Source organism: Cicer arietinum, chromosome 1 (assembly GCF_000331145.2).
Source record: "Cicer arietinum cultivar CDC Frontier isolate Library 1 chromosome 1, Cicar.CDCFrontier_v2.0, whole genome shotgun sequence".
In the NCBI taxonomy this organism is placed as follows: Eukaryota; Viridiplantae; Streptophyta; class Magnoliopsida; order Fabales; family Fabaceae; genus Cicer; species Cicer arietinum.
In genome coordinates this window covers 40,268,762-40,292,896 of record NC_021160.2, presented here as the reverse complement: position 1 = coordinate 40,292,896, position 24,135 = coordinate 40,268,762, and the positions used below count along the sequence as shown (strand labels likewise).

Genomic DNA, 24,135 nt, shown 5'->3' with positions numbered 1-24,135 from the left:
AATACAAAGGCATTGTAGAGTCTTAATCATCTAGATTTCAATGATTTATAAGATTTACTACCACTTGGAAATCAATCATCTATTGAATTTAATTGGCTTGCTAATTGATATATATGGTCAAAAGTTTACTAGTTGGCGGGTCCCATTTATGCAAAATTTGACGGTTTTGAATAAAATGAGTTGAGAATTATAAACTATTGAATGATATTTTGTAATCAAATTTAAACATTTGGGATGGAATCTTCCTTTTATTGTCAAAGAAGAAAGCATTTATTCCCTATTTAATTTGAATGAAAAGAATGCATTTACCTTTTTATTTGAAAATAAAAGCCCAAAAACTAGATAAAGTGACAATAGTATTCATTATAAATTATATTTAAAATTAACTATTTCGGAATACATATAAAAATATAAGTTTAATAGAGATATATTGTCGGTTATACAAAGATATGTAGCATCAATTATTGATTGTATAGTTATTGATGGTTGCAATGTTGTTAAAATTGCAAGTTAACTCATAGAGTCATACGACTCCACAAGTTTATGTATCAATTTCGAATAGACTAAAAAGTAAATTTGAATTTTGATAAACTCGAAAATAAAACTGAGTTTACCTAACTAGATTTAGTTAAACTCAAGTAAAGTTGGGTAAACTCACATGAAATTTTTAACAATTTTTTCAACGGTTTTTTGTTATTTTGCAATGAATACAATACTCGGGTAATTTATCTCAGTTTTTATTTATGATTAATTTTTTTTTAATTTAATTTTTTTCTTGTTAATTTTTTTAATCTTATAATTATGTTGAAGTTTAGAACTATTAATGATGCTTATATGATGTTATATGTTTATATATATAAATATGTGAAATATTATTAATATTTCAATATTTTTAGTAGTGTAAATTCAGTAATAAAAAAGGTAACAAATTTCACTAAAAAAAAACTCTATGTAGTATTTAAGTTATTAGAGGCTAAAAATATGAAATTAATGGCGAACACAAGATTTTAGAAGTTTACCGACCTTTAATTAAAAATAATTCAAAAAATAGGAAGCAAATTTATTTAGCGAGCGATTTAAATATCTGTATGAAAAATCAATTTAACAAGTTTTACGATAAAAAATAGAGCGTGTATCGGTATTATATATATTTTTATCAATAATATTTTAGTACATAGATGACATATCATTTAATTATTGGTGATTTAATTTTAATAGTAACAAAATATGTTAATTTTTAAATTTACAGTAGAAATTCTACTAAATTGGTCGCTAGAGAGAAAAAATTGATTTGTAAATTAGTCGCTCTATAACAATTTATTTTGTAGTGTCCCGTTTTTTATCTCTATTTTTTTTTACCATTTAATTTTTTTTTTGTTTGGGTTAAAAATTAGATGTATGTAAATTTAAGTTTATTCATGATTTATTTGTTGGGATCAATGATAGCACACTAATTAAGGTACATATAATTATAATATGAATGGTTACATAAATATCATGCATGGAAGGACAATCTTCTGTTTCACGAAAGTGATAAGGGTATGAGCTATAAATGGCTGAGAGAATTAAAAGGTCCCCCACTCCTCTATTTAAAAGTTAGCATAGCAATAATATCCTTTCCTTACCTTATGCATTGATGTTTACATCTTCAAATATTACCAACCACATACCCTAAAGTTTGGTTCCATATATTACGTTGTTTTTTTGTGCTTTCTCATCGTGCATGGTAACAAAACAATTTTGGTTTGTTAAAATTTGACTTCATTCTCTTTATTTTGAAAAAGATATACATGCCCTTATCTTGAGTGAGACCCGTAATATATGTTTCGAATTTGAACTCCATTTGGTGTAAAAAAAAACGTTATAAATCATCATAAAAAGAAATTCCTAAATTTATGTTTATTTATGGAAGACAACAAATTAAAAATGGTTACATAATTCTCAATAAGGGATATGTAGCCTCTATACACGCCTTTAGTGATTCTATATGCATTAAGGCATTTTATGTACAATCTAATTAATAAATCATAATTGATTGTTCCTTAAATATTATACCGAAACATAAGTAAGGTAAGGTAATTTTCAAATTGAAAACTTGAAGTTTGATTGCTTTATTTTGTGGAAGGGCAAAAGTTATATTCTACATCCAAAAGACCATGCACGCTTGTGGAAAAGAGCATGCATACAAATGTATGCTCATGATCACTTCCATGTCTTCTTTTAGAATCTTGTTATATTTTTGTGCATTTTTCTTTTCATTGAAAAACTTGTGTCAATTTGGATAAGAATGCGTTTCAAAAAAGAAATTGAATAAGAATGGCACGTACCATTAAATGTAAGTGTATAATTTGTTCATAGATAAGTTCATTTCTTTGATAAGAAAGAAAATTATAGTAAAATGGATATTCTAATATGATAACACTAAATAAAACAATAGGTCAACAAACGAACCACACCAAATACTACACAAAGCCTTTACTACAGAAACTTAGTGAAGCCAATTTCTATGGTAACAAATTGGGTATTCATCCAAGTGTCATATTGAGTAGTGTTTAGGAAATTAATTATTATAAATATGAAGGGATAGTTTGAATTTTATTTACCGCAACAATTCTAATAAGTTGGGTGTATTGGAGGAATAGGTATAGTTGTGTTTTTTTGGGATAGTAACAATTTTTTCATGCGAAATTGTGTGAAATGGTTTATAATTTTCTGTGCAAAAAAATTAGTATTAGCGTTTGCAATTTTCCTAAATAAAAATTACAACATGAGAAATAAAACATTTTGCTATGATATTGTAAATTAGGTATGAAGTGCCAAACTACATTAAATTTAGGCTAAATAGCACCCGCAGTCTCTTAACTTAATTTTAGTTAACGTTTTAGTCATTTATTTATTTATTTTTTCGATTTGGTCCTTTATTTTAATTTTAAGTGAAAATTTGATCTTTTATGTTTTAAAATGTCAACAATGTTATCTTTTTTTTTTTTAATAAAAATTCATCAAAATTTTCAAACAAAACCCATAAAATTAATTATCATTTTCAATATAATACAAATTTCATCAAATGCATAACTCAAATATTCAAATAAACTCATATTTTCATCTTCAACAACATCAAATTTATCAAATAAAGAATGAAAATATGAGTTTATTTAAAGGTTTAAGTTATGAATTTAATGAATTTTGCATTATATTGAAGATAATAGTTAATTTTATAAGTTTTGTTTGAAAATTTTAATGAAATTTTTTAAAGTTTTATATAAAAAAAAGATAACATTGTTGACATTTTAAATATGTGAAATGATCCTATTTGAACTTGGATGTTTCTTTATTTTATAGGAGGATAAACTTCACACTCCAATGATATTTGCTCCAATATTATACTCTTGATTGTGCTTTGGAAGAATAAAAATCAAGTGAGGTGAAAGATTGACAATGGAGTACAATAAAAAAATTAGTGAGAATAATTTGAATGACACTTGTTCCACAAATTAAAGTGATTATGTTGAAAGAAACATCTCCACCAAAATTGTTGGATTTGTTTGAATGCAAGTTGCATCAATCTCATTAATCGATCGAGTGATGATGAAAATGAAACATGAGCTATAATACGTGTGATCATGTATGTTAATTAGTTAAAAAAATTTATATCTATAATTATGGATGCAAGAGATAAAATATTTTATTGTTAGAGTATATGGATTAGGAATAAAGTGTTAAACGACAATAATTTATGAGTTGTCTTTTATTACTTTTTATTTCTTATGTGAATGTGTTATAGTTGTGTAGATATTTTCTCTTGTTGGTTTTCCAACAATTTCCTAATATATAGTTAATTGGATCCACATATCATTCATATTGTGTAGCAAATATCATTCATATTGTGTAGCAAGTGTGAGTTAGAAGTCTTATAATGAATAGAAAGTTGGATATTGAATAATATATAAGTGAGGGGATCAATATACCTATTTCTTTAAAGTTTTGTGTTAATTAAGATGTTGTGTCTAACTGACTTGTGTTGTACATGGATGAACCCTCCAAGATCTCCTCATGACCAACTGGTATTAGAGTCGATGATTACTAAAGGGTGCTCAAGCAACGTGTCCCATTGATGCAACGACAACAGCGATGAAAGTGTATGTGGATGAAAAAACTTCCTCTTAAGCAGAGCATCATCTGATGAATGAAATAGACTCACACTCGATGAAATATTGTTGTGTAGTAAATGTGAGTTAAAAGTTTCATATTGAACGAAAAAAAGAATATTGAGCAATATATAAGTGAGACGACCCATATACACATTACCTTAAGGTTTTGGGTGAAGATGTGATGTTTAATTTACTTGTGTGGTTGCTATTGATTCAATGTCGATGATCTCTCGAACTCCCTTCATGACCCAACACATAAAATATATAGAAAGTCAATATTAAACCTACTCAAGATCGATTTTCATGACATTTTAAAATTGATCAAATATTGCATGAAGGCACACCAATAATATAAAAATACATTTGTTTTTTAACTCAATATTTTTCACACGATAAAGTGTCAAGTTATTGTCAAATCACTACTTATCTCTATATCTAACCAAACTTGACAGAAAATAGTATATAGTTAAAACAAAATTTGAGAGAACACTAAGACCATATATTTAACCATACCAAACCACAAGAAAAATCATGAAACAACCAAACATATTTTATTTTTTAAGTAGCAAAAGTAATGTCAAATTAATTGGAGTACAAGGGTACTAAAAGTGTAGACAACCAAAAAACAAAACAAAAACTATATCTAGTTAAGGTAAATAAACAAACTCCCCAATTCACTAAATGCTAGAATCTTATTAGACGATCCATAGGATCAACAAATCATTCATAAACTAAATAATGTTCTCCACCACCAACAAAATCACTGACAACCTCATTCGAAAATTCATATGATCCTAATAAATCATTCAATGCTAATTACTCTCACCTTAACCACCTTATTTACAATTCCTTCGCTCTTTAATTAGATGATTTTAAGTGTCTTTGCTGACTCATACGACCTACGGAGTTCAGTTTTAGTAGTTTCAAAATAGTTATTTCTGTTGCATTATATTATCCTTTTATAACTGAACCACGTCTCTTTAAATATTGTCATGTTACTTCATTCTAAGATTGATTCATTCATTTAATTAAGAGTATAACCAAGATTTAACATTTCTTTTGATTCATTTTCTTGTGTGATTGAGCTCTTGAGAGAAAGACATGAAAGGAAGGGCATCATGTGTTTAATCGATTGCACCTTAAAAGGAAAAAAAAAGCAAGTTCTTGTTAGTATTAGAGTTAACGATTATTCTTGGTTGTGTATATCTTGTAAGTTTGAAGGGGTGTCTTCTTTTTGGAGATATGATTCAAATTGTTCATGACGTTTTTCTCAAAAATGTTGGTTCATGAGTGTTTTAGGGAAAAAGGGATTGCTATTTAGTTCTTTTTCTCCATCTCAGGGCAACCTTTTTCTCCTTCTAGCTCAAGTAACCTTCTTCTCCATCTCTCTCTTATTGGAACCAAGTTGGTTTTATACTAAGAATTTTGATGTTAACAAAATTATTTTACGAGAATAAGGTTTGACTTCACAGAGTATTGAAGAATATTCATGTTTTTGAATATAATATAAAATAAGATTTTATTTAGATTTATGATTGAAGAAAATCTTTGACCAAATTAAAAAAAAAAAAAAAAAAAAGATATGGTCAAGATTTGAAGAAGATTTGATCAACATTATCACAAAAAGTTATGAATTATTTACAAGAAGATTTGATCAAGATTTATCTACAAGAAGATATGAATTATTTACAAGAAGATTTGATCAAGATTTATCACAAGAATATATGAATTATTTACACAAAGATATGATCAAGAATTGTTTAGAAAAAGAAACATTCACAAGAAGATACATTTATTATTTCAAAAGATATGAATCAGACTTTCACAATAAACAAAATATTAAATTGGACTTGTCATATTCTTATTTGTGAAAGTTCAAGAACCAGTTTAACATTATGTTTCCGCAAAGATCAAAGCAAATGAAAATGGAATTTTATCTGAGAAAGCAATCCATAATTCCATATAGAAATAATGAGTTATATATATTACACATAATTCCAATTATAAATAGCAAATGGATCCCCTCATGTTGAAAAAAAAAATAAAGACAGTAATATTTTGATCTCAATCATTTATTTTTCAAATTTACCTTTGCACATTTTTTTTTTCTCATTCAATACTTGCGTTGAATTTTTGAGATCAAAATAATACTTCGTCATATTTTTTCCCGTTTTTTTCCAATTAAAAGAATCCTATGTCAATATGCTCATTGTACAAATCAATCCTAAAATAAATAAATAAAATTTGTCAAATATATGATTGGAAACTTTTTCATGGTAATGACATAAAGTCAACACTTTCTATTATTACCATTGTAGCTGAGAGGCCACTTATATCTTCGTACTAATAATTATGCTAAAAAGTGTGTCGTACCACGAAATGCCCCAGGCATACATAAACGGCCAAAGTAGATATTATGTCCTTAATAATGCTTTAACCAAACATTGTTCAATATTCATGTAAAATTATAGCCTACAAATTTTCCATCATCATCATTGCTTGAGGCCCTCCTTCATGATGCCACCAAAAAGCTATATATCTAGGCATATAAATCTAAAATTTAATAAAGCGTACCTCTATTTGGAATGTAATAAACTATGCAATGGAATCCAGATGTTAGTGTTGATCTTAAGGATATTTAGAGGTTTAAATTTTTAGGAGTATTAAAATTTTATTTTTATGGTATAAAAAAATCATATAATAAAAAAAAAATATAGGATAAAAAATTATATAATTAAAAAATGTCAAAATTTATGTTGTTCAATATTTTTCTTCTGAAATACTCTAACTATTTTAAATAGTTGAACCATTTATTGGAATATGTACAAAAAATTATCGATTTTTTATTATTCTTATATTAAAATTGAAATTTTAGAAAACAGAGAAGTTTGTTTTTCAATTCTCATATTCTATGTTTGGTCCCTAAAATTTGTGAAGAAGATAAAAAAATTCAAATTATTTTTTGTTAGAATCTCTTTTACTAACAATTGTCCATTTGTACTCTTATCTCAAAAAAAATTATCTCTTGTTGAGATCAATGCTAAATGAAATCTTGTCATACAAAAGTGTTTTGATCACATAAAACATAACAAAATTCATTATAATTATTTTAGTCATAAGATTCAAAATGAATTGATTAATATGTATCAAATAAACATAACGTATTAATTAATATTGCATAATATAATGTAATTCATTATCGTTATATGACTTATAATAATAAAAGAAGGAACATGAATACAAATAAAATAGGGTATCAAATTCAAATTTTGCATAAGACACCAAAATTGTCAAGGACGGTCCTGCCGAATGTAGTCGGTAAATTTGCATTCAGAATATCAGTAAGTTTTCAATAAAGATCAAATGTTAAATTTAATCTAAATATTTTAAATTATAAATAAATAAATGATGTTACCGTTCGATCTTGATCAAACAACTACAAACGTGATTAATATGTAAATATGAAATCTCCTTACTAATTGCCATGATTTTAAATTGCAATCTACGACCATAATTGCGACTATAATACTGTGAAATTTGAAATATTCACAAGCATAATTTCAAGTGACCATAATTTTTTACATTTCACCGCAAAATATCTTCAACACAAAATGGAGATCCCTATACATGCATGCATATGATATAGTAATTATGAAGGTGGCGATGTTAGAGTGAGAAAGAAAAAGAGAGAGAATAGGGAGTGAGGTGTCTTTTGCTAAAGGAAGGTATGCATGTTGGAATAAGATAGCTTTATTTAATTTCTTATAAAAAAAATAAATAAAAATAATCGATAATAATATTGAATACATTCTTTTAAGTAAGGCTATACTAGTTTCCTTCTCATCATCTCACATGCTTTATACTTTGTGAAGGTTACATTAAACCAAAGCCATTCCCTTCCTTCAAAAACGCACCCTATTCTTCCCTATTTTGCATCCGCATTTGTTCTTGAATCTCTCTGAGTATTCTCTTTGCAGAGAGAGAGAGAGATATGGAGAGAATGTTCCCTCCAAAGAAGCCTTCAACTATGAATTCACATGACAGACCCATGTGTGTTCAAGGTGACTCTGGTCTTGTTCTCACAACTGACCCTAAACCTCGTCTTCGTTGGACTGTTGAACTCCATGAACGTTTTGTTGATGCTGTTACTCAACTTGGAGGACCTGATAGTACTATTCTTCATTCTTTCACATACACCTTTTTTTTTTTTTCTTTTCTTTTCTTTTTTTTAATCATTACTAAGATATTTTTTATCTCTTCAATTTTGTAGAGGCCACTCCTAAAACTATTATGAGGGTTATGGGTGTCAAGGGTCTCACCCTTTACCACCTCAAGAGTCATCTTCAGGTTTGAATATTACAAAACTAACCATATTTCATTTCAACCTTCTCTTTTGCTTTTTATAACACTTTTATATATATATGGACTCAGATCCTCTCCTACCATGTAGCGGTGCAGGAAATCTTTTATACTTATATATGGTCTAGTGTCCTAATTGATAAGATGATTTTGCTGCACCGCTGTATGGTGGAAGATGGTCTGATTTCCTTTAATATGGACTCAGATCATCTCTTACAACAGTTGTATAATAAAATTGTATGTAGTACTTTGTTGTCGTACCGCTGCATACAGGAGAAGATGATCAAAACCCCTTTCGATTTAATATTGTTCTTCTCTAATAACCATAGAACTTGTTGTAGATGTAGTAGGGGTCCAATTACCTTTCATATATATAGTTGGTTTAATGTGTCTCTTAATTTATTTGATGTTCTTTTTGTTTTTGTTGTTTCTATTGGATAGAAATTTAGGCTTGGGAAGCAACCCCACAAGGAATTCAATGATCATTCAATTAAGGATGGTATGAGAGGTGACGGATCTTTTTATCTTTCTAGGGTTCCTCAATATATATATATACTTGTTTTTTTGCACTTTGAACTTTATGATCTTTACACATGACAGTTTCTTTTTATATTGACAAAATCTTTTTGCACTGTCAGCTTCGGCTTTAGAACTGCAACGAAATACTGCTTCCTCTTCTGCCATGATTGGCCGCAACATGAATGAGTATGCTTGCTTAATTCCCTTCTTCCATTATACTTCATCTCTCTCAATGAAATATAAGAAAAACTGATGTATCTGATCTTAGTTTTAGTAATTATATTTTGTTTATATTTTATTTTGGAGGGAGTATGTGTATGGTTTTAATAATTGGAACCAAAATTGATTTAAAGAAAATTTGAAGAGATTTTCAAAGTTGTTCTTTTGCCTAATTTTTTTACACATGTTGATGCAATTAGGATGCAAATTGAGGTGCAAAGAAGACTTCATGAACAGCTTGAGGTAAACATACAAACTTTAAAAAAATTCCAAATAAAAAATAAATAAAGCTTCCATTTATTTTGCGAAAGTGTTTTTTTATTTTTATTTTAAAAAAATTATGTTAATTTTACTTCCTGACATAGAAATAAAAGACTTTTGATTTAAACAATTATCAATGTTTTCGAAAATAATGAAAATATTAAAGAGTTATTTTCATTATTTTAAAAAATGCATCATCGTTAACTAACATTTTATCATTTGATCGCAATTTCAATTGTTTATTTTAATTAAGAGTCTCACATATTTTTATCAACAAGTTAAAATTTATAGATATTTTAATAAATAGAAACAAAAAATATTTTCACAAAATATGCATACTTTAATATTTGTATTAAATAATTATATATTATTTGCATGGCAGGTACAAAAACACCTTCAGTTAAGGATTGAAGCTCAAGGGAAATACATGCAAAGTATATTGGAGAAAGCTTATCAAACACTTGCAGGTGAAAACATGGCAAGTAACTTAAAGGGTAGTGTTATTGTTGGACCTCAAGGAATGCCTGAAAATATGGCACTCTTGAAAGAATTTGGTTCACCACCTCTTAGTTTTTCATCTTTTCAAGATCTTGATCTTTTTGGCGGCGGCGGCGGCGATCAACTTGATCACCTACAACAAAACATGGACAAACAACCACTTGATCATGGATTCATGCAAATCAATGATAGTTTATGTCTTGGAAAAAAGAGGCCTAACCCTAACCCTTATAGTGGAAATGGAAAAAGCCCTTTAATGTGGAGTGATGATTTAAGGCTTCAAGATTTGGGAACACCTTCATCATGCTTAGAAGATCATCAAATTCAAATTGCACCACCATCATTGGATAGAGGTAGTGATATTGACACTATATCAGATATTTATGATACAAAAAATTTACTTCAAGGGGATATTTTAGGTGAAAAGAAATTTGATGGATCTATGAAACTTGAAAGGCCATCACCAAGAAGAGCACCACTTCATTCAGAAAGGATGAGTCCTATGATTAGTACTGGTACCATGGCACAAGGTAGAGGCTCACCATTTGGATGAGAATTAATAATGATTATTATCTATAGTTTTTTAGATTATTGGATAATTATAATTATGGTATATGTATTTGATCCATTATGTGAAACTTTTTTAGGGTTTTAAATTTGGTCTTTGAAATCATTAGTTCTTATGAGGGATATTTCCTCTCTCAATTAGTGTTATGTGGTATAATGCCTTTGCATGGCAAACCAAAGTCTTAATTATTCTAACTATAATATAGTTATTAAAGCACTTCCTAAATGTGCTTAATGTGAGCTTTCACTCTTGTATGTTTTACTTTACATCTTTAACTATTGATTTTATAATTTTTTTTTTAACAAATTTACCATCAATACAACTAATTTAATAAATTTCAATTAAAGATGAATTGATCAGTATCCTAATTTTAACTCTGACAGGAACAACCTTTGATCAGACTTTAATTATCTGTTGATTAAACTCTGGATTATTAGAATATTTTTTTCGGTAAAAACCTTAATGTTAAAAAAATATTATCAACATCTCATCATGAATACTTGTCTGCATGTTGTTATGATAGACGAGAAAAACTTGAAGCAAGCATATAAACTTTACTTCTTTTTATCACATAGATTTTTCTTTGTATCTTTTTTCTTGGACCCACTTCTAATGTTCTTTATTCTGACACTATGTGTGGAACATTCTCTGCGTCACTATTAAGCAGTTTTTTTCCTAGAATTTTTATTTTTCGAGAAGTGATTTTTGGTAACATTAATGTCCATACTATGACATATAGATTATGTCATGGAAGCACTTTACTGTTACATTGATATTATGAGGGTTTTGTTTTTTACAGCAATAACATAATTTTAGGAGGTTTGAAAACTAGGATAATAGAATAAAATTAAAGGAAAAAAAATTAATTTCAAATGGAAATTATGTGAGTAAAAAACAAATATAAGTAACATTAAATAATTATTTTAAAATATATTAATAATACAAAGGGTTTAACTCCATCTCAAATTTCACCATAAAAAAAAATCCATCTCGAATAAAAGGATTCTCCAAATTTGTCACCAACTATGACCATAATTAAATAAATTATTGATAGATAAAAATTCTGTTTAACTTGAGATTGTTTAGGCTTTTGAGGTGATGATGACTTTGTTGAATGCATACTAAGTCATAATTAGCCTTTACTAAATAAGTTAAACATTAATCATTTGAAGTTAGTTGGTACTCCACAAGTTAGTTACTCAATGATTGAAGACAAATCTCTCGGGAAAATATAAAACCAAACAAAATAGGTTTTTGTTTTTTATATTTATTTAATTTAAGAAAGAGAGAGACAAATCTTAGAGTACTCAAGGCATATTTATTTATATAATAAAAAAAAAAGAATTTAGAAAGATATGAATGGAAGAAAGGCAAAAAGAAAGAATAATAAACTTTAAAAATAGCAAGTGATTTTGAAGTGTAGAGGTACAGTGGTAGATGATCTTAGCTTTCTCTTCAAGTTCCTAAGAGATTGATAACCGACAGAGAGTATCTGTCTTTTCTTCTTTACTGCTCTATATTCCTTTCGAGAGAATAACATGATCAGGACAACATGGTTCTATCTTATCACACAAGATTTCTTCTCACTTCCAATATTTCTTTCTTACCTTCTATTTTTGTCTACCTTTATTTACTTTCTTGTTTTTTAAAAGTAAATAGTTTATATAACCTTAGTAGAGTAACATGTCATGTTCTAATTAATTACAAGAGTTTCATTTTATTTAATACTTTCTTCAAGATTTGATTCTTCAATCCAGCAATTGTTTTATATTTTTAATATTATTATAACAATTTATAAATAATCACAACTCTCACTTTATAAATTTATTTTATAAAAATAATTAAATTTAATGTAAAATTCTATCAGTCGAATCATCCATTATTTATATCCATGCACTAAGTTCAATAGAGTATTAGGAAATAAACGTGAGAAGTGTACTACAAAAATACTTAAGTATCACATTACTAAAAGATAAAGTTTTATAAAATTTTATAAAGAGCGACACTTTTAACATTACAAGTCGATTTTGTTAGGATTGAGTTAAGTCCGACAAAAATTCAAAGATTGTATAAGAGTTTATTCAAAATTTATTGGACCACCCGATATCAAGTAATCACTATAAGACCATTCAAGTTAAAGTCATGTTCTACTCATTCAAGTTAAAGTCATCACCGTAAATTAACACGTTGTGTTTTACTCAACCCAAATTCTAAAGAACTGTATTGTCACTGTTAGGGATGAAACTCTCAACTAATATGAATATCTACTACCATTGTCATGCTATATTGGCACCTGATGCATTTAGTTAAAGATTTTACTATAACTCATCAAGCGAAAGGAGGGAGAGATATAAGCTTTAAATTCATGAGAGAGAGAGTTGGAAAAAAAGGAAGGACAATTCTTTTGGTGGTGTTCTTTAGATAATATGTAGTAATCTTTTGGTACATTAATTTTATGAAGAGCCTATATGGGTAGGCTTGCCTTCCAGCTTGTTAAAACAAAAGCTTTAAAAGAAATAAATATAAACAAGCATACAAAGACACATGCATAAACCTTGAGATTGTCTCTATTTCCTTATATGAGATTTAGATCCATAGAATATAAATAACCATGAAGCTTCTCTTTCTTAAGTGATAAAAAAAAGGGTGACGCCTACAACCTTTATTGGTTGCAGAGTTAATTTTAAGGCACACTGCAAGTTGGCAAGAAAGCTCCCTTGCTCCACTAATATGTAGTACTCAGAGAGAGAGAGAGAGAAGAAAAAGCTATAAAGCCAAAAGGGAAGGAAGAATACAACGCACTTCCATGCGTGCAAATATCGAGGAAGCTTCTACCTTTATGTGTACAAAGTTATGAGTCTTAACAATTTAAAGATCAAAGAAGATGCATAGCCAAATTAATTACCTTTTTTTTTTTATGTTGTTATTACTATTTCAAAGCAATCCTACCCATCTTCATTTAGGAAACAGATCTTAGATAACTCTTACTCATTTCTTTCTCATTTTATGGAAGCTACTTCTACATCTTCTCATTCTCATGCTCATGCATGCACATTCTTCAATGCACATGTTAAATCATTACCACTTCATTTAAAATCAATACTATATTGCACCCAAAAAATATTATTTATGTTTTGGATATCATGTTTCAGTGGTTAAAATTTGTATAAAAAAACTATCGAAATAATTCAAATAATATTTTTTACATCAGTAAGTAAAATTAGACTAATAATTACCAAACTTTATGTATGTTTTGGTCTATAGATTATGCGATTTATGTTTTGGTATTTTTTTTTTAAAGACTAAATAAGTTTCAATTTTTATTTTATTTTTTTAACAAGTGAGCATCGATGTTGCATCCTGTTAGATCTAAATAACCTATTTTTGTTTTGGTCTTTTTAACACTAGTCCGTATAAAAAAAATTCAACTTTTTAGTTACTAAATTATTTTTATTCACTTTTATTTCTTATTTAAAATAAAATTGTAAAAAATTAATACTTTTAATCCATATAAAATGAAAATAGAAAATAAAAGTGACTTGAACAAATATACAAAGGACTCGAGCAAGTTTGAGGTAAAACAAATTCACAAATTCAGTGAGGGGCATTGATATACCAAATTAATTTAAATATTTGGTGGTGTGACTATGTTCACATATGATTGTATCATAGGCTCATTGCAATGTAAATTATATTGCTGATATTGACCCAACTTATACATTAAACTATATGACAAAATTTATAACCATGAATTTCTTAAAAGTGAACAATATTAGTCATCAAATTCAAGTTCCACCATTAAACCTAATGGTAGCATGCGAAGACATAACAAAGGTAGATCAAATATAAATAAATAGAATTTATAATGAGATAGATGTAGCTCCACCAAAAAAAAAAATAGAGTTATTGTCAAAATGAGGAACATAATAGAAATAGTTGTCCTAAAGAATGAATGTTTAATTTCACTATTTAAGGCAAGTGAAATGTCTTAATTATGTCAAATATTCTTTTAATCATGAATTTAATAAATTTATCTTTAAAGTTTTGTATTCTATTTAGAAATAGAATTAGAATTTAACCAATTTATGTTTGTTAAAATAGTTTTGTATTCTATTCATAAGATCGTTTGTTATGTCGTGTAAAATATGTTAATTCACAATTTCTTTAGTTAAAAAACCCCGAGAAAGATACCAAAAATGTTAAATTTTAAGATAAATGAACTCATTCTATGAATTGATAAAAATAAAAGAATAAAAATTCCAATTAAACCTTATTTGAAACAAAAAAACAAATTAAGCAAGTAATTAGGCTCAATTCATTAATTATATTTAGTTAATGACCAATGTTTGAGAAAATCTATATTCAAATTCTAACTGAAATAGTTATTAATCAAAATTTATTTACCTTCAAGTCAAACTATAAATTACTAGAACTTCATCACGTAGAACTAGAAGATTAAAGTTAATAATAATAAATTGGTAACAACTATGTGAATTATATATATATATATATATATATATATGTAAAAAAAAAAAAAAAAAACTAATAGAAGTCGTTAACCACATTTACGACTTTACAATTTAAAATAAATAAATAAACCTAAGTGGTTCCTCTTGGATACAACTTTATTCAACGAACAAAAAAAAAATTGAAGTCGATATTGTCAAGCATGACTTTGGTTAAACTACAAAATGAAAACTAGATATATTGGGTAAGTCCACGGCTTACCCTAATTTAGTAATAAATTTGAAATTTTACACTACTTTCATAAAAAAGTTATTTTCTATTTCATAAAAAATTGGTATTTATTCTTTTATGTGTACAACCATTTAACCACATACCAACACACGTAGAGTATTTCAGGCCCCAATATATTACAATTTGTTATAAAGATGTTAACAATTGGACCTTTCAGAAAACAACTCAAAGGAAAGCCCTTGAGGTTTACTTGGTAGAAAAAATTTACCATGTACCTTCATTTTTAGATTTATATTCCCAAAGTTTTATGTAAATATCAAAAACATTTTTAATTTTTTTTTACCGTTTTATAAAATTAAGAGTTACTTTTTTTTACCATTTTATTATTTTTGGAGTAGTAAAAAATATTTTCGATAAAAGTGAAAGTTTTTTGGTAACTTCTAAAAAATTATTTAGAAGAATTCCGTTACATAGAGTGTTTTCAAAAATTTTTTTACAAGTTTTCCAGAACAAAAGGATGTTACCGGAAGACTTTAAAAATATTTCTGATACAAAATAGAAAATTGTGTGTACCGAAAAATTTTCTTCAACTTTTTCGATATAGAAGGTGCTTCTGAAAAACTTCATAGACAAGTTTTCCAGTACACCCCATTTTTTTTTAAATGTTAACAGATATGGATAAACCGCTACTATTATTTGATAAAACATGTGTTGATACTACAAACATTTTTGACACAAATCAAGTATGAATTGTTATAATTAATATTATAAAAATATATTATTGTGATTAATTATATTTTATTATATATTTATTTCAGATATTTTGTATAAGGGATGTTGTTGTGAATTGGGCTAAAGAAATCAGTATAAAAAATAAAGTTAATGTTATCATCAGATATAGAGACAAGAGAGAAAGGGAGGAAAATACAAAGGAGAAAAATACAAGTATATTGATAGTTCAACTCGTAGTTCAACAAAAAAATGTGATTGTTTTTTCAAACTTAGATCAAAACCATTAAAAGATGGTTCAAAATGGACAATAAAATAATTTGTGGAGTTCACAACCATTAATTATCTAATACTTTGGAGGGGCATGCATTTATTGGACGCTTAGATGAAGAAGAAAAAAAGTATGTTCAAAATCACTTGTTATTAGTTTATTTTAGTTTATTGTCGCTCTATTTCATCTAGTATTTTATTTATTTTATTTTCATTATATTTCATCACAAATAATATAAAGTAAACGACATAAATAATAATTCATTTAAATAATTTTTAGTACACCATAAATAATAATTAATTTAACTTACTTGATCAAACCATAGTCTCGACGACGTGATGTCGATATTGAGTAAGGACCGACAAGATCATACGATCATCTGGGATACTGTGTGAGCACAGGTGCCTCCTCATATACAGGTCGCTCCTCTTGTACATGTACCTCATCATGCTCCTCTTGTAAATGTACCTCCTCCTATACAGGTCCCTCCTCTTGTACATGTACCTCATCATGCTCCTCTTGTAAAGGTACCTCCTCATTCTCCTCATGCATGTGATGTTCCTCATGTACCACCTACACTACAAGAAAAACCCTAATTTGTGGCCAATTTTACAAATATTTTGTGGCCGAAAAATATCTTCATAAATTAGTGACCGAAAAAGTCCTCACAAATACAAAAATTGAAATTGGTCTTTATTTGTGGCTGAAAAATCCCTCACAAATGTTTAAAAATTTAGGTGGATTTTGTGGCTGCCTAATCCCTCACAAAATCACAATGTTGTGATTTTGTGAGGGCTTAGGCAGCCACAAAATCAAGTTAAATATTTAAAAATTTGTGAGGGCTTTTTCAGCCACAAATAAAGACCAATTTCAATTTTGACATTTGTGAGGGCTTTTTCGGTCACTAATTTGTGAGGGTTTTATTCGGCCACAAAATATTTATAAAGTTGGCCATAAAATGGTGTTTTTCTTGTCCTGAGCCTTTGCATTTTGTGGCTACAAAGGCCGCCACAAAAGAATAAAGTTACGTGGCATTTTTTGGCCGCCCAGGCCGCCACAAAGTTTTATACCTATTACATTTTGTGGCTTCTTTGGCCGCCACAAAGGATCAACCAAATCCTATATATATTACTCCACTCCTCTCATCATTTTTCACTTCTAACTTCTCTCTAAACCCCGTTCTAAATTTTCTCTCCACCTTCTCTTTACAAAAAATATTCCTTCAATTTTGGTAAGTTTATATTATATTATATATTTAGTTTTTTATTTTTAATTGTATTTTTGATTTGAAGTTATTTATGTAATTAATATTATTGAATTTTTATTTTGACAGTGGTTGTTAATTACTTCGAAGAGTTCTAAGCTCTGTAGACATCAAGTTAGTATTTTATACATTTTAAATTTAGATTAGTAAATATCTATGTTATATTATAAATATATTTATATTTTTTTTAAAATATAGATTAGTAATATGTGTTATTATAGATTTATTTTTAAAAAAATAGAAATGATGTTGTTAACTTAATATATGATAAATAAAAGTTTCAAACACACGTAAAACTTATTGATTTTAATATAACTATTTTTTTAAAAAACATTATTAAAATTGTTGATATTATTATTATTTTTTTATTATAAGTCTTGTTAATATAGTTTATTGATTGTTAGTCTTGATATTTTTTTGTTAGTCTTGATTATTAAAAAAACATCATTTAAAATTTTATTTCGGTTTATATAATTATACTAGTCTTGATACTAATTTATTATATTGTTTGCAAAATAATTAATGCTCTCCTAATTGACATATAAATTAAAATTTATTGATTTTAATATAACTATTTTTTTTAAAAATTATATTACTTTATTGATTTAAATTTATTTGGGTTGGTAGTAATCACTTTAATTATTATTAATATTATATTTTTATATATAATATTTATTTTAAATTTAAATTTAAATTTAATTTAAATTTTAATTTAATTTTAATTTTAATTTTAATTTAATTTTAATTTTAATTTAATTTTAATTTTAATTTATTTATAATTTAAATTAATCTTTAATTATAATTATAATTTAAATATTATATTTTAAATTTAATTTAAATGATAATTAAATTGTATTATTATATTTTTAATTTAAATGTTTAATTTATATTCAGATTAGTTTATTATATATTAAATTTATTTTATATTGATATTATATTTTAATTTTAATTTAAATTTAATGGTAATTTAAATTTAAATTTTCAATTTATATTCATATTAATTTATTATATATAATATTACAATAAAGTATTAATTTCGAATTTAAAAAATTAATTTTTTAATATATTTAATATTTTGTGGCGGCCTAAGCCTTTACAAAATATTAATTTTTTAAATTGGATGATCCTTTGTGGCTGCCTAAACCCTCACAAAGGGAAGCATTTGTGGCGGCCTGGGCCCTCACAAAGGCTTAACTTTTTAAAATCAGTCTGTCTTTCGTGGCGGCCTATATGCCCTCACAAAGGCAAGCGTTTGTGACGGCTTTTGCCCTCACAAAAGGCAACGTACTTTTCAAACTTTGTGGTGGTTTTGGCCGCCACAAATATTTGTGACCACCGTATTTGTGGCTGTCTAAGGCCGCCACAAATTCCCCCTTTGTGGCTGCTTCTTGCTCTTTGTGAGGGCTTTTGGCCCTCACAAAATCCTTGTTTTCTTGTTGTGCTATACCTCCTCATATACCGCCTGATCCTCCTCAACGATAGATATATCAGCCTGCTCCTCCAAGTCGTCATCTTCCATAATAAATCATCGTCTTCTATGTGATGATGTCAGACGAACCCTTTCGGGAGCAACATCTATAGACGATGAAGATTCTAAGTCACGGATTCTTCCGACAACTTTGTCATCTTTACCTCTAATCCTACCCACTAAAAAAAATAATTAAATCAAATAAATTAAATACATACTAATTTAATAAAAAAAATTAAATAAAGAAATTAATTTAAAAATTATTTAAAATAAAAATATCAAACTACCGGAAAACTTGTGGATGAAGTTTTCCGGTAGCTTACGGAAAAGTCACAATCAAGTTTGCCGGTAGTTTATTTTTTTCGGAAAACTTGAAATAAAGTTTTCCGGTAGTTCCGAAAAACTCGCAATAGGTTTTTTGGTAGTTTCGGAAAACTTCAAAAATATTTTCTGGAAGTTTGTTCTATATCGGAATTTTTTTTTCAAGTTTGTTGGAGTGATGTTCTATACTGGGAAACTTGAAAAATGTTTTTCAGTAAAAATGAATATATTCACACTCACGTGTGTTTCAAAAAGCTTAAAATGAGGAAATGAAATAAATTGTAACTTTTAATAAATGTGAAGGTATTTTAATATTTTTTATTTAAATTTTGGGGGTGTATAAACAGAGGAGGGAGTATAGAGTAAAATTTTCTACTTGTATAGCAGGTTAATCCAATTTTATGTTGCCATAAAAAAAATCTTACTATTATTGTCAACTAATATGATCATAAATAAAAATAAAAAAATAAAAAATTTACCAAGTCTTTTCAATAAATATTGAACTATACAATTTTAAACAATAAATTCAATTGAATATTTATTGGAAAGACTTGCCACAGCATTTTTTTTATTTGTGATTGGAATGCAGTCGCAATTGTGGTAATTTTATTAACATCAAATACAATTTATTATTTATATTATAGCTTACATATATTCTTTTTTTGTTTTCTAAAAGCTCATAATTATCTTATTATCAATCACTTTTTTTTTACCAAAAAATCATACATATAATTAATCTTTAAAAATACTCTCTAAATCTATTATACAAAGTTAGTTCCTTGCGGATCCAAAGTTAGTTTGTTATGGCCCCAATGCAACCATATTACACCGCAATTGCGGCCTGATATGAGTGTCGCAAAATTATGGTCGCATCACGTGATGCAGTCGACAAATTTAATTAAACCATATTAGAGGCTCCTAGTCATTAATTATTAGCAACTTAAAACGGAAATTAACTAGTTCAAGTACTTTATTTATCAGTTAACTATCTCAATCACAACTTTGGGTCTCGTTAAAAATTCTTCACATTAAGCTCTTACAAAGTAAAGCAAAGAAATTTCTTTTGTCCCCACAAGTGACAACCCTTCCTTTCTTCCCTCATAAACACTTAAAATTTCATACTCTCAAAGAAAAAGAAACCAAACAAAGTCACAAGGAAACAAGCTAAGATTGCCTTACTAAATTTACATAACATGTAGTCTTAAAAGTGCTTTGTCACCCTGAATATTGCCTAGTTGTTGGCCTATTAGAGGATTCAATTTATCCAATTAAATTAAAAGTGATGTTGGTGATGTCGTTAAATATTGTTATATATGCTTTTGTCATAAAGCAAAGGAAACAAGACAAGGAAACAACTTTTGATTAAGATAGGATTAGGGTAGTTTGGTTGTTTTGCATTGACTATCTTTTTATTAATTACCTTACCTTACCTTATATTTTATTTTATTTTTATTGTTTTTCTCAATTTATCATTCTTCTGATGTTGGTCGTAGAGGTATTGAACAACACATAAAAAAGAAAGAGTTTGAATTATTTTGACTATTTTAAAAATTATTTTCTTTGATAAATTAATAAGATATTATTTATCAAAATATTAAACTTTGTTTATAATTAACTCATATCAAATATCAATTGAATTTGAATCATAGAGATTTTTCTCTAGTATAGTCGATATCTTAATACACTATAATTCAATAGCAAACAAATATTATTTTTCTCTTCGGACTTTGAGTATTTTTCTTCTGCCTCTCCAGACACACCAATAGAAACCTTTCTAGTCTTCTCAATATTCTGGCAAACTTCCTTTGAAGATTACAAGGAGTCTTACACTAATTCAATTATCTCTTTTCAGTTAAAGATTTGTTTTCATTGTCGGATTTGAATAAATCAATTCAAGTATGTGTCTAAACTAGCTAAGACATAATATGATAATGTTCTTTTGAACATTGTCATTTAGAATCTTATTTGAACATTTGCCTTTTTCTTTTGATACATAAATCATCTTTGAGAAATGTTATTCTTTGTATCTTTTTCAATGATCATTTGATTATCATTTTGTTATCCTCACTGTAAAACTCATTTTCTGATAATCCATTTTTTTATGGATGATGAGGATCATAATCATCTTTACTTCAAATTGTTTCTTTTAAATATTGAAGAATATATTCGTTGAAAATAAAACTGTTGGACACATATTTGTCGTTTTGTCATAGTACACTGAGCTTTTGAAGAACATGCATGTACTATTCATAGTATTGTTCCAGTTTGTTGTTGTATTATTAAGATAATTGTATTGTAATGATACGAGAATGTGATGACTCTTCATCATATGCATATTTTCCCACTATTTTAGTGTTATTTATCCTCAACTACTAGTAAAATTAAGGATTTATTTGATATATTTTGTTGATTTTTGTTCCTTGAGTTAAATTAAATGTTTTATGTTTTATTTTAGTGATTAAGTAGGAATTTTTCGTAATTTTACATTGCGTTGTGTTTTGGTGCAGTGCTGAATTTTGGTGAGAAATCAACATGACACATGTAGAGTATTTCAGCCATATCTGGCGTTGTAGATGTCCATTTGGAGTCAAACCAACTGCAAATGAAAGCTAGGATCCATAGCTACAACTTTCATGAAGACACCGGAACCAAATTCAGACTCGAAAGAGGAGAAACATGCAATATACTCCGGACAGCAGATGCTGAGCGCTGGAGCGCGCCCAAGCGCAAACCAAGCGCTTTTTCCCAGCATTCGCCACTGTCGAAACGCGCCCAAGCGCATCCAAGCGCGCCTGGGGCGCGATACCCGCACCAGCAACCATAAAAACACAGATTTTTACTGTTTTATAATCTTTTTGTCTCTGGGGAACTTGGGAGACTTGTGCCCTAGCATAGAAACTGAAAGACGGCCGTTTCTAACGCCATTGAAGCAGTTTTATCAAGAATCATCCATGAATCATTCTTGTAATTCTTCTTTAATCCTTATCTTTTGTATCTCTGTCATGAGTAACTAAACCCTATTTGTTAGGGATGAGTGTAACCAGATGAAACCCTTATTTTTCTGATTTGATTTCTAGTTATATGAATGAGTTTATTGAATTATTTTTCTCATCTCTGTGCTTAATGCTTTTTATTGCTTGATCAACATTAAAATGTTCTACGATTTGTATTTTGAAACGGAAGTGGACTTTACGAATGCTTGAGATGAGAAATTCATGAATTTGTAGTCTAGACATAGGTGCAGGTCATGAAACCAATTAAATTAGTTGCAAAGCAATAATTTACAAGAGAATTTCTATACGGTAATGCTTAATTCTAATCTTAAATCCACTAAGGAATTAGGGGTTACTTTGGAATTAAAGGTTCTGTCACTAAGACATTAGGGCAAGAATAATAAAGAGAATTCGGTAATAATTCAATAAAGGAATTCAGTAACTAGGATCAAATTAGACACCAAGGTTGGATTCGAAGTGAAACTCATCCCTGACATTTTTCTCATTATAAAAGATCAATTTTATTATTGTTGTTAATTTCAAACATTATTTCAATCAACTTGGGAACCTTTTTGTTCAATTCTAGTAATCAAATATAATTCAATAGTAAAACGCAATCCTTGAGTTCGACACTCGGTACTACCGTTTTATTATTACTTGCAACGATTCAGTACACTTGCAGAAACGCAATCATGTTTAAAACTCTCTTATTTTTACTTAATTATTTATCTTTCTTTAAATCTTCAGTACTCACAATTTGTCTAACCTTGTATGCGAGGCCAGTCCTCAGCTGAACTTTTCTTTGATCCAAAAAAAAAAAATACTGCGAAAGCAATTCAAAAGTTGGTATGCTAGAGTTGAATGTTTATGAGGTTGGGTTGGTTCAAGGGATGTTGCTTTCAAAACAGATAAAAGATGTTATTACCGCTGAGATAAAGAAGGGGATGGTAGCTCTAAATATACAACCCTCGGTAGCCTCTGTCAAATTACTAAAGCAGACTAACTATAACCTTTGTGGAGGAGCACATAAAACTGGAGCCTGTGAAACACTGGATGACAATGAGTTAGAAGAACTAGAGCAGGTGAATTTTGTTAGTAATGACGGGAGGCAGAATAATCCCTACTCTAATACGTACAACCCTGGTTGGAGAAATCATCCAAATTTTTCCTGGAGAGATCAGCAAGGTGGTTCTCATGGTCAACAAGGAGCTCAAACGAACCAATTTCCACCTAGAAAGGCTGCTTGGGAGAGTGCCATGGAGAAATTAGTGACAATCACAAATTCTTTCATTGAAGAGTCAAGAGCCATCCAGAAAAATCACTCTGCATCCATAAAGAATCTGGAAACTCAAATGGGTCAACTTGCTCAACAAATGGCACAAAGAACGACTGGACATTTGCCTAGTGAGACAGTTCCGAATCCACGAAATTATGTCAATGCCGTGACAACAAGGAGTGGCAAGGTAAGTGAACAAGTACCACTTAAAGTCAAACAAAGTGTAAGCACTTCAAGCTCGACCCACTCAGAAGAAACAGTCACACCGACCTTAGTGGAAGAGCACACCACTCTTGAAAAGGAGGAAGAACATGTGGTACAAAAAAGGGAACCACTGCCAAAACCAGAAATTCGACTTCCGTTTCCTCAAAGGTTAAAAAAGGAAGAAACAGAAAAACAATTCGGTAAGTTCCTTGATGTTTTTAAAAAATTACAAATTAACATTCCTTTTGCAGAGGCACTAGAACAGATGCCAACATACGCCAAGTTCATGAAGGAGATTCTATCAAAGAAAAGAAAAATCGGCGGTGAAACAGTGAT

At 28.3% G+C, this 24,135-nt stretch overlaps 1 protein-coding gene across 2 annotated transcripts; it reads left to right on the top strand.

Moving 5' to 3' along the window:
- The first annotated feature begins 7,998 nt into the window (after positions 1–7,998).
- On the top strand, positions 7,999–10,821 carry LOC101507545 (myb family transcription factor IPN2). Of its 2 annotated transcripts, none has more exons than XM_004488496.4 (6): positions 7,999–8,320; positions 8,422–8,498; positions 8,952–9,009; positions 9,149–9,215; positions 9,449–9,491; positions 9,892–10,821. In XM_004488496.4, the coding sequence occupies exons 1-6, from the start codon at positions 8,143–8,145 to the stop codon at positions 10,558–10,560; spliced, it is 1,092 nt and encodes a 363-aa protein (XP_004488553.1). In that variant the 5' UTR covers positions 7,999–8,142; the 3' UTR covers positions 10,561–10,821. The 2 variants fall into 2 exon arrangements, with proteins under 2 accessions (XP_004488553.1, XP_004488552.1); XM_004488495.4 differs by having other exon boundaries at positions 8,000–8,320; positions 8,952–9,018.
- Positions 10,822–24,135: the final 13,314 nt, after the last annotated feature.

Excerpts from the sequence above, each read along its gene's own strand:
- LOC101507545 (XM_004488495.4), top strand. The coding sequence starts at position 8,143 with ATGGAGAGAATGTTCCCTCCAAAGAAGCCTTCAACTATGAATTCACAT. Across the intron at positions 8,499-8,951 it reads ACCTCAAGAGTCATCTTCAG|AAATTTAGGCTTGGGAAGCA; the intron begins GTTTGAATATTA and ends TCTATTGGATAG. Across the intron at positions 9,492-9,891 it reads GACTTCATGAACAGCTTGAG|GTACAAAAACACCTTCAGTT; the intron begins GTAAACATACAA and ends TTTGCATGGCAG.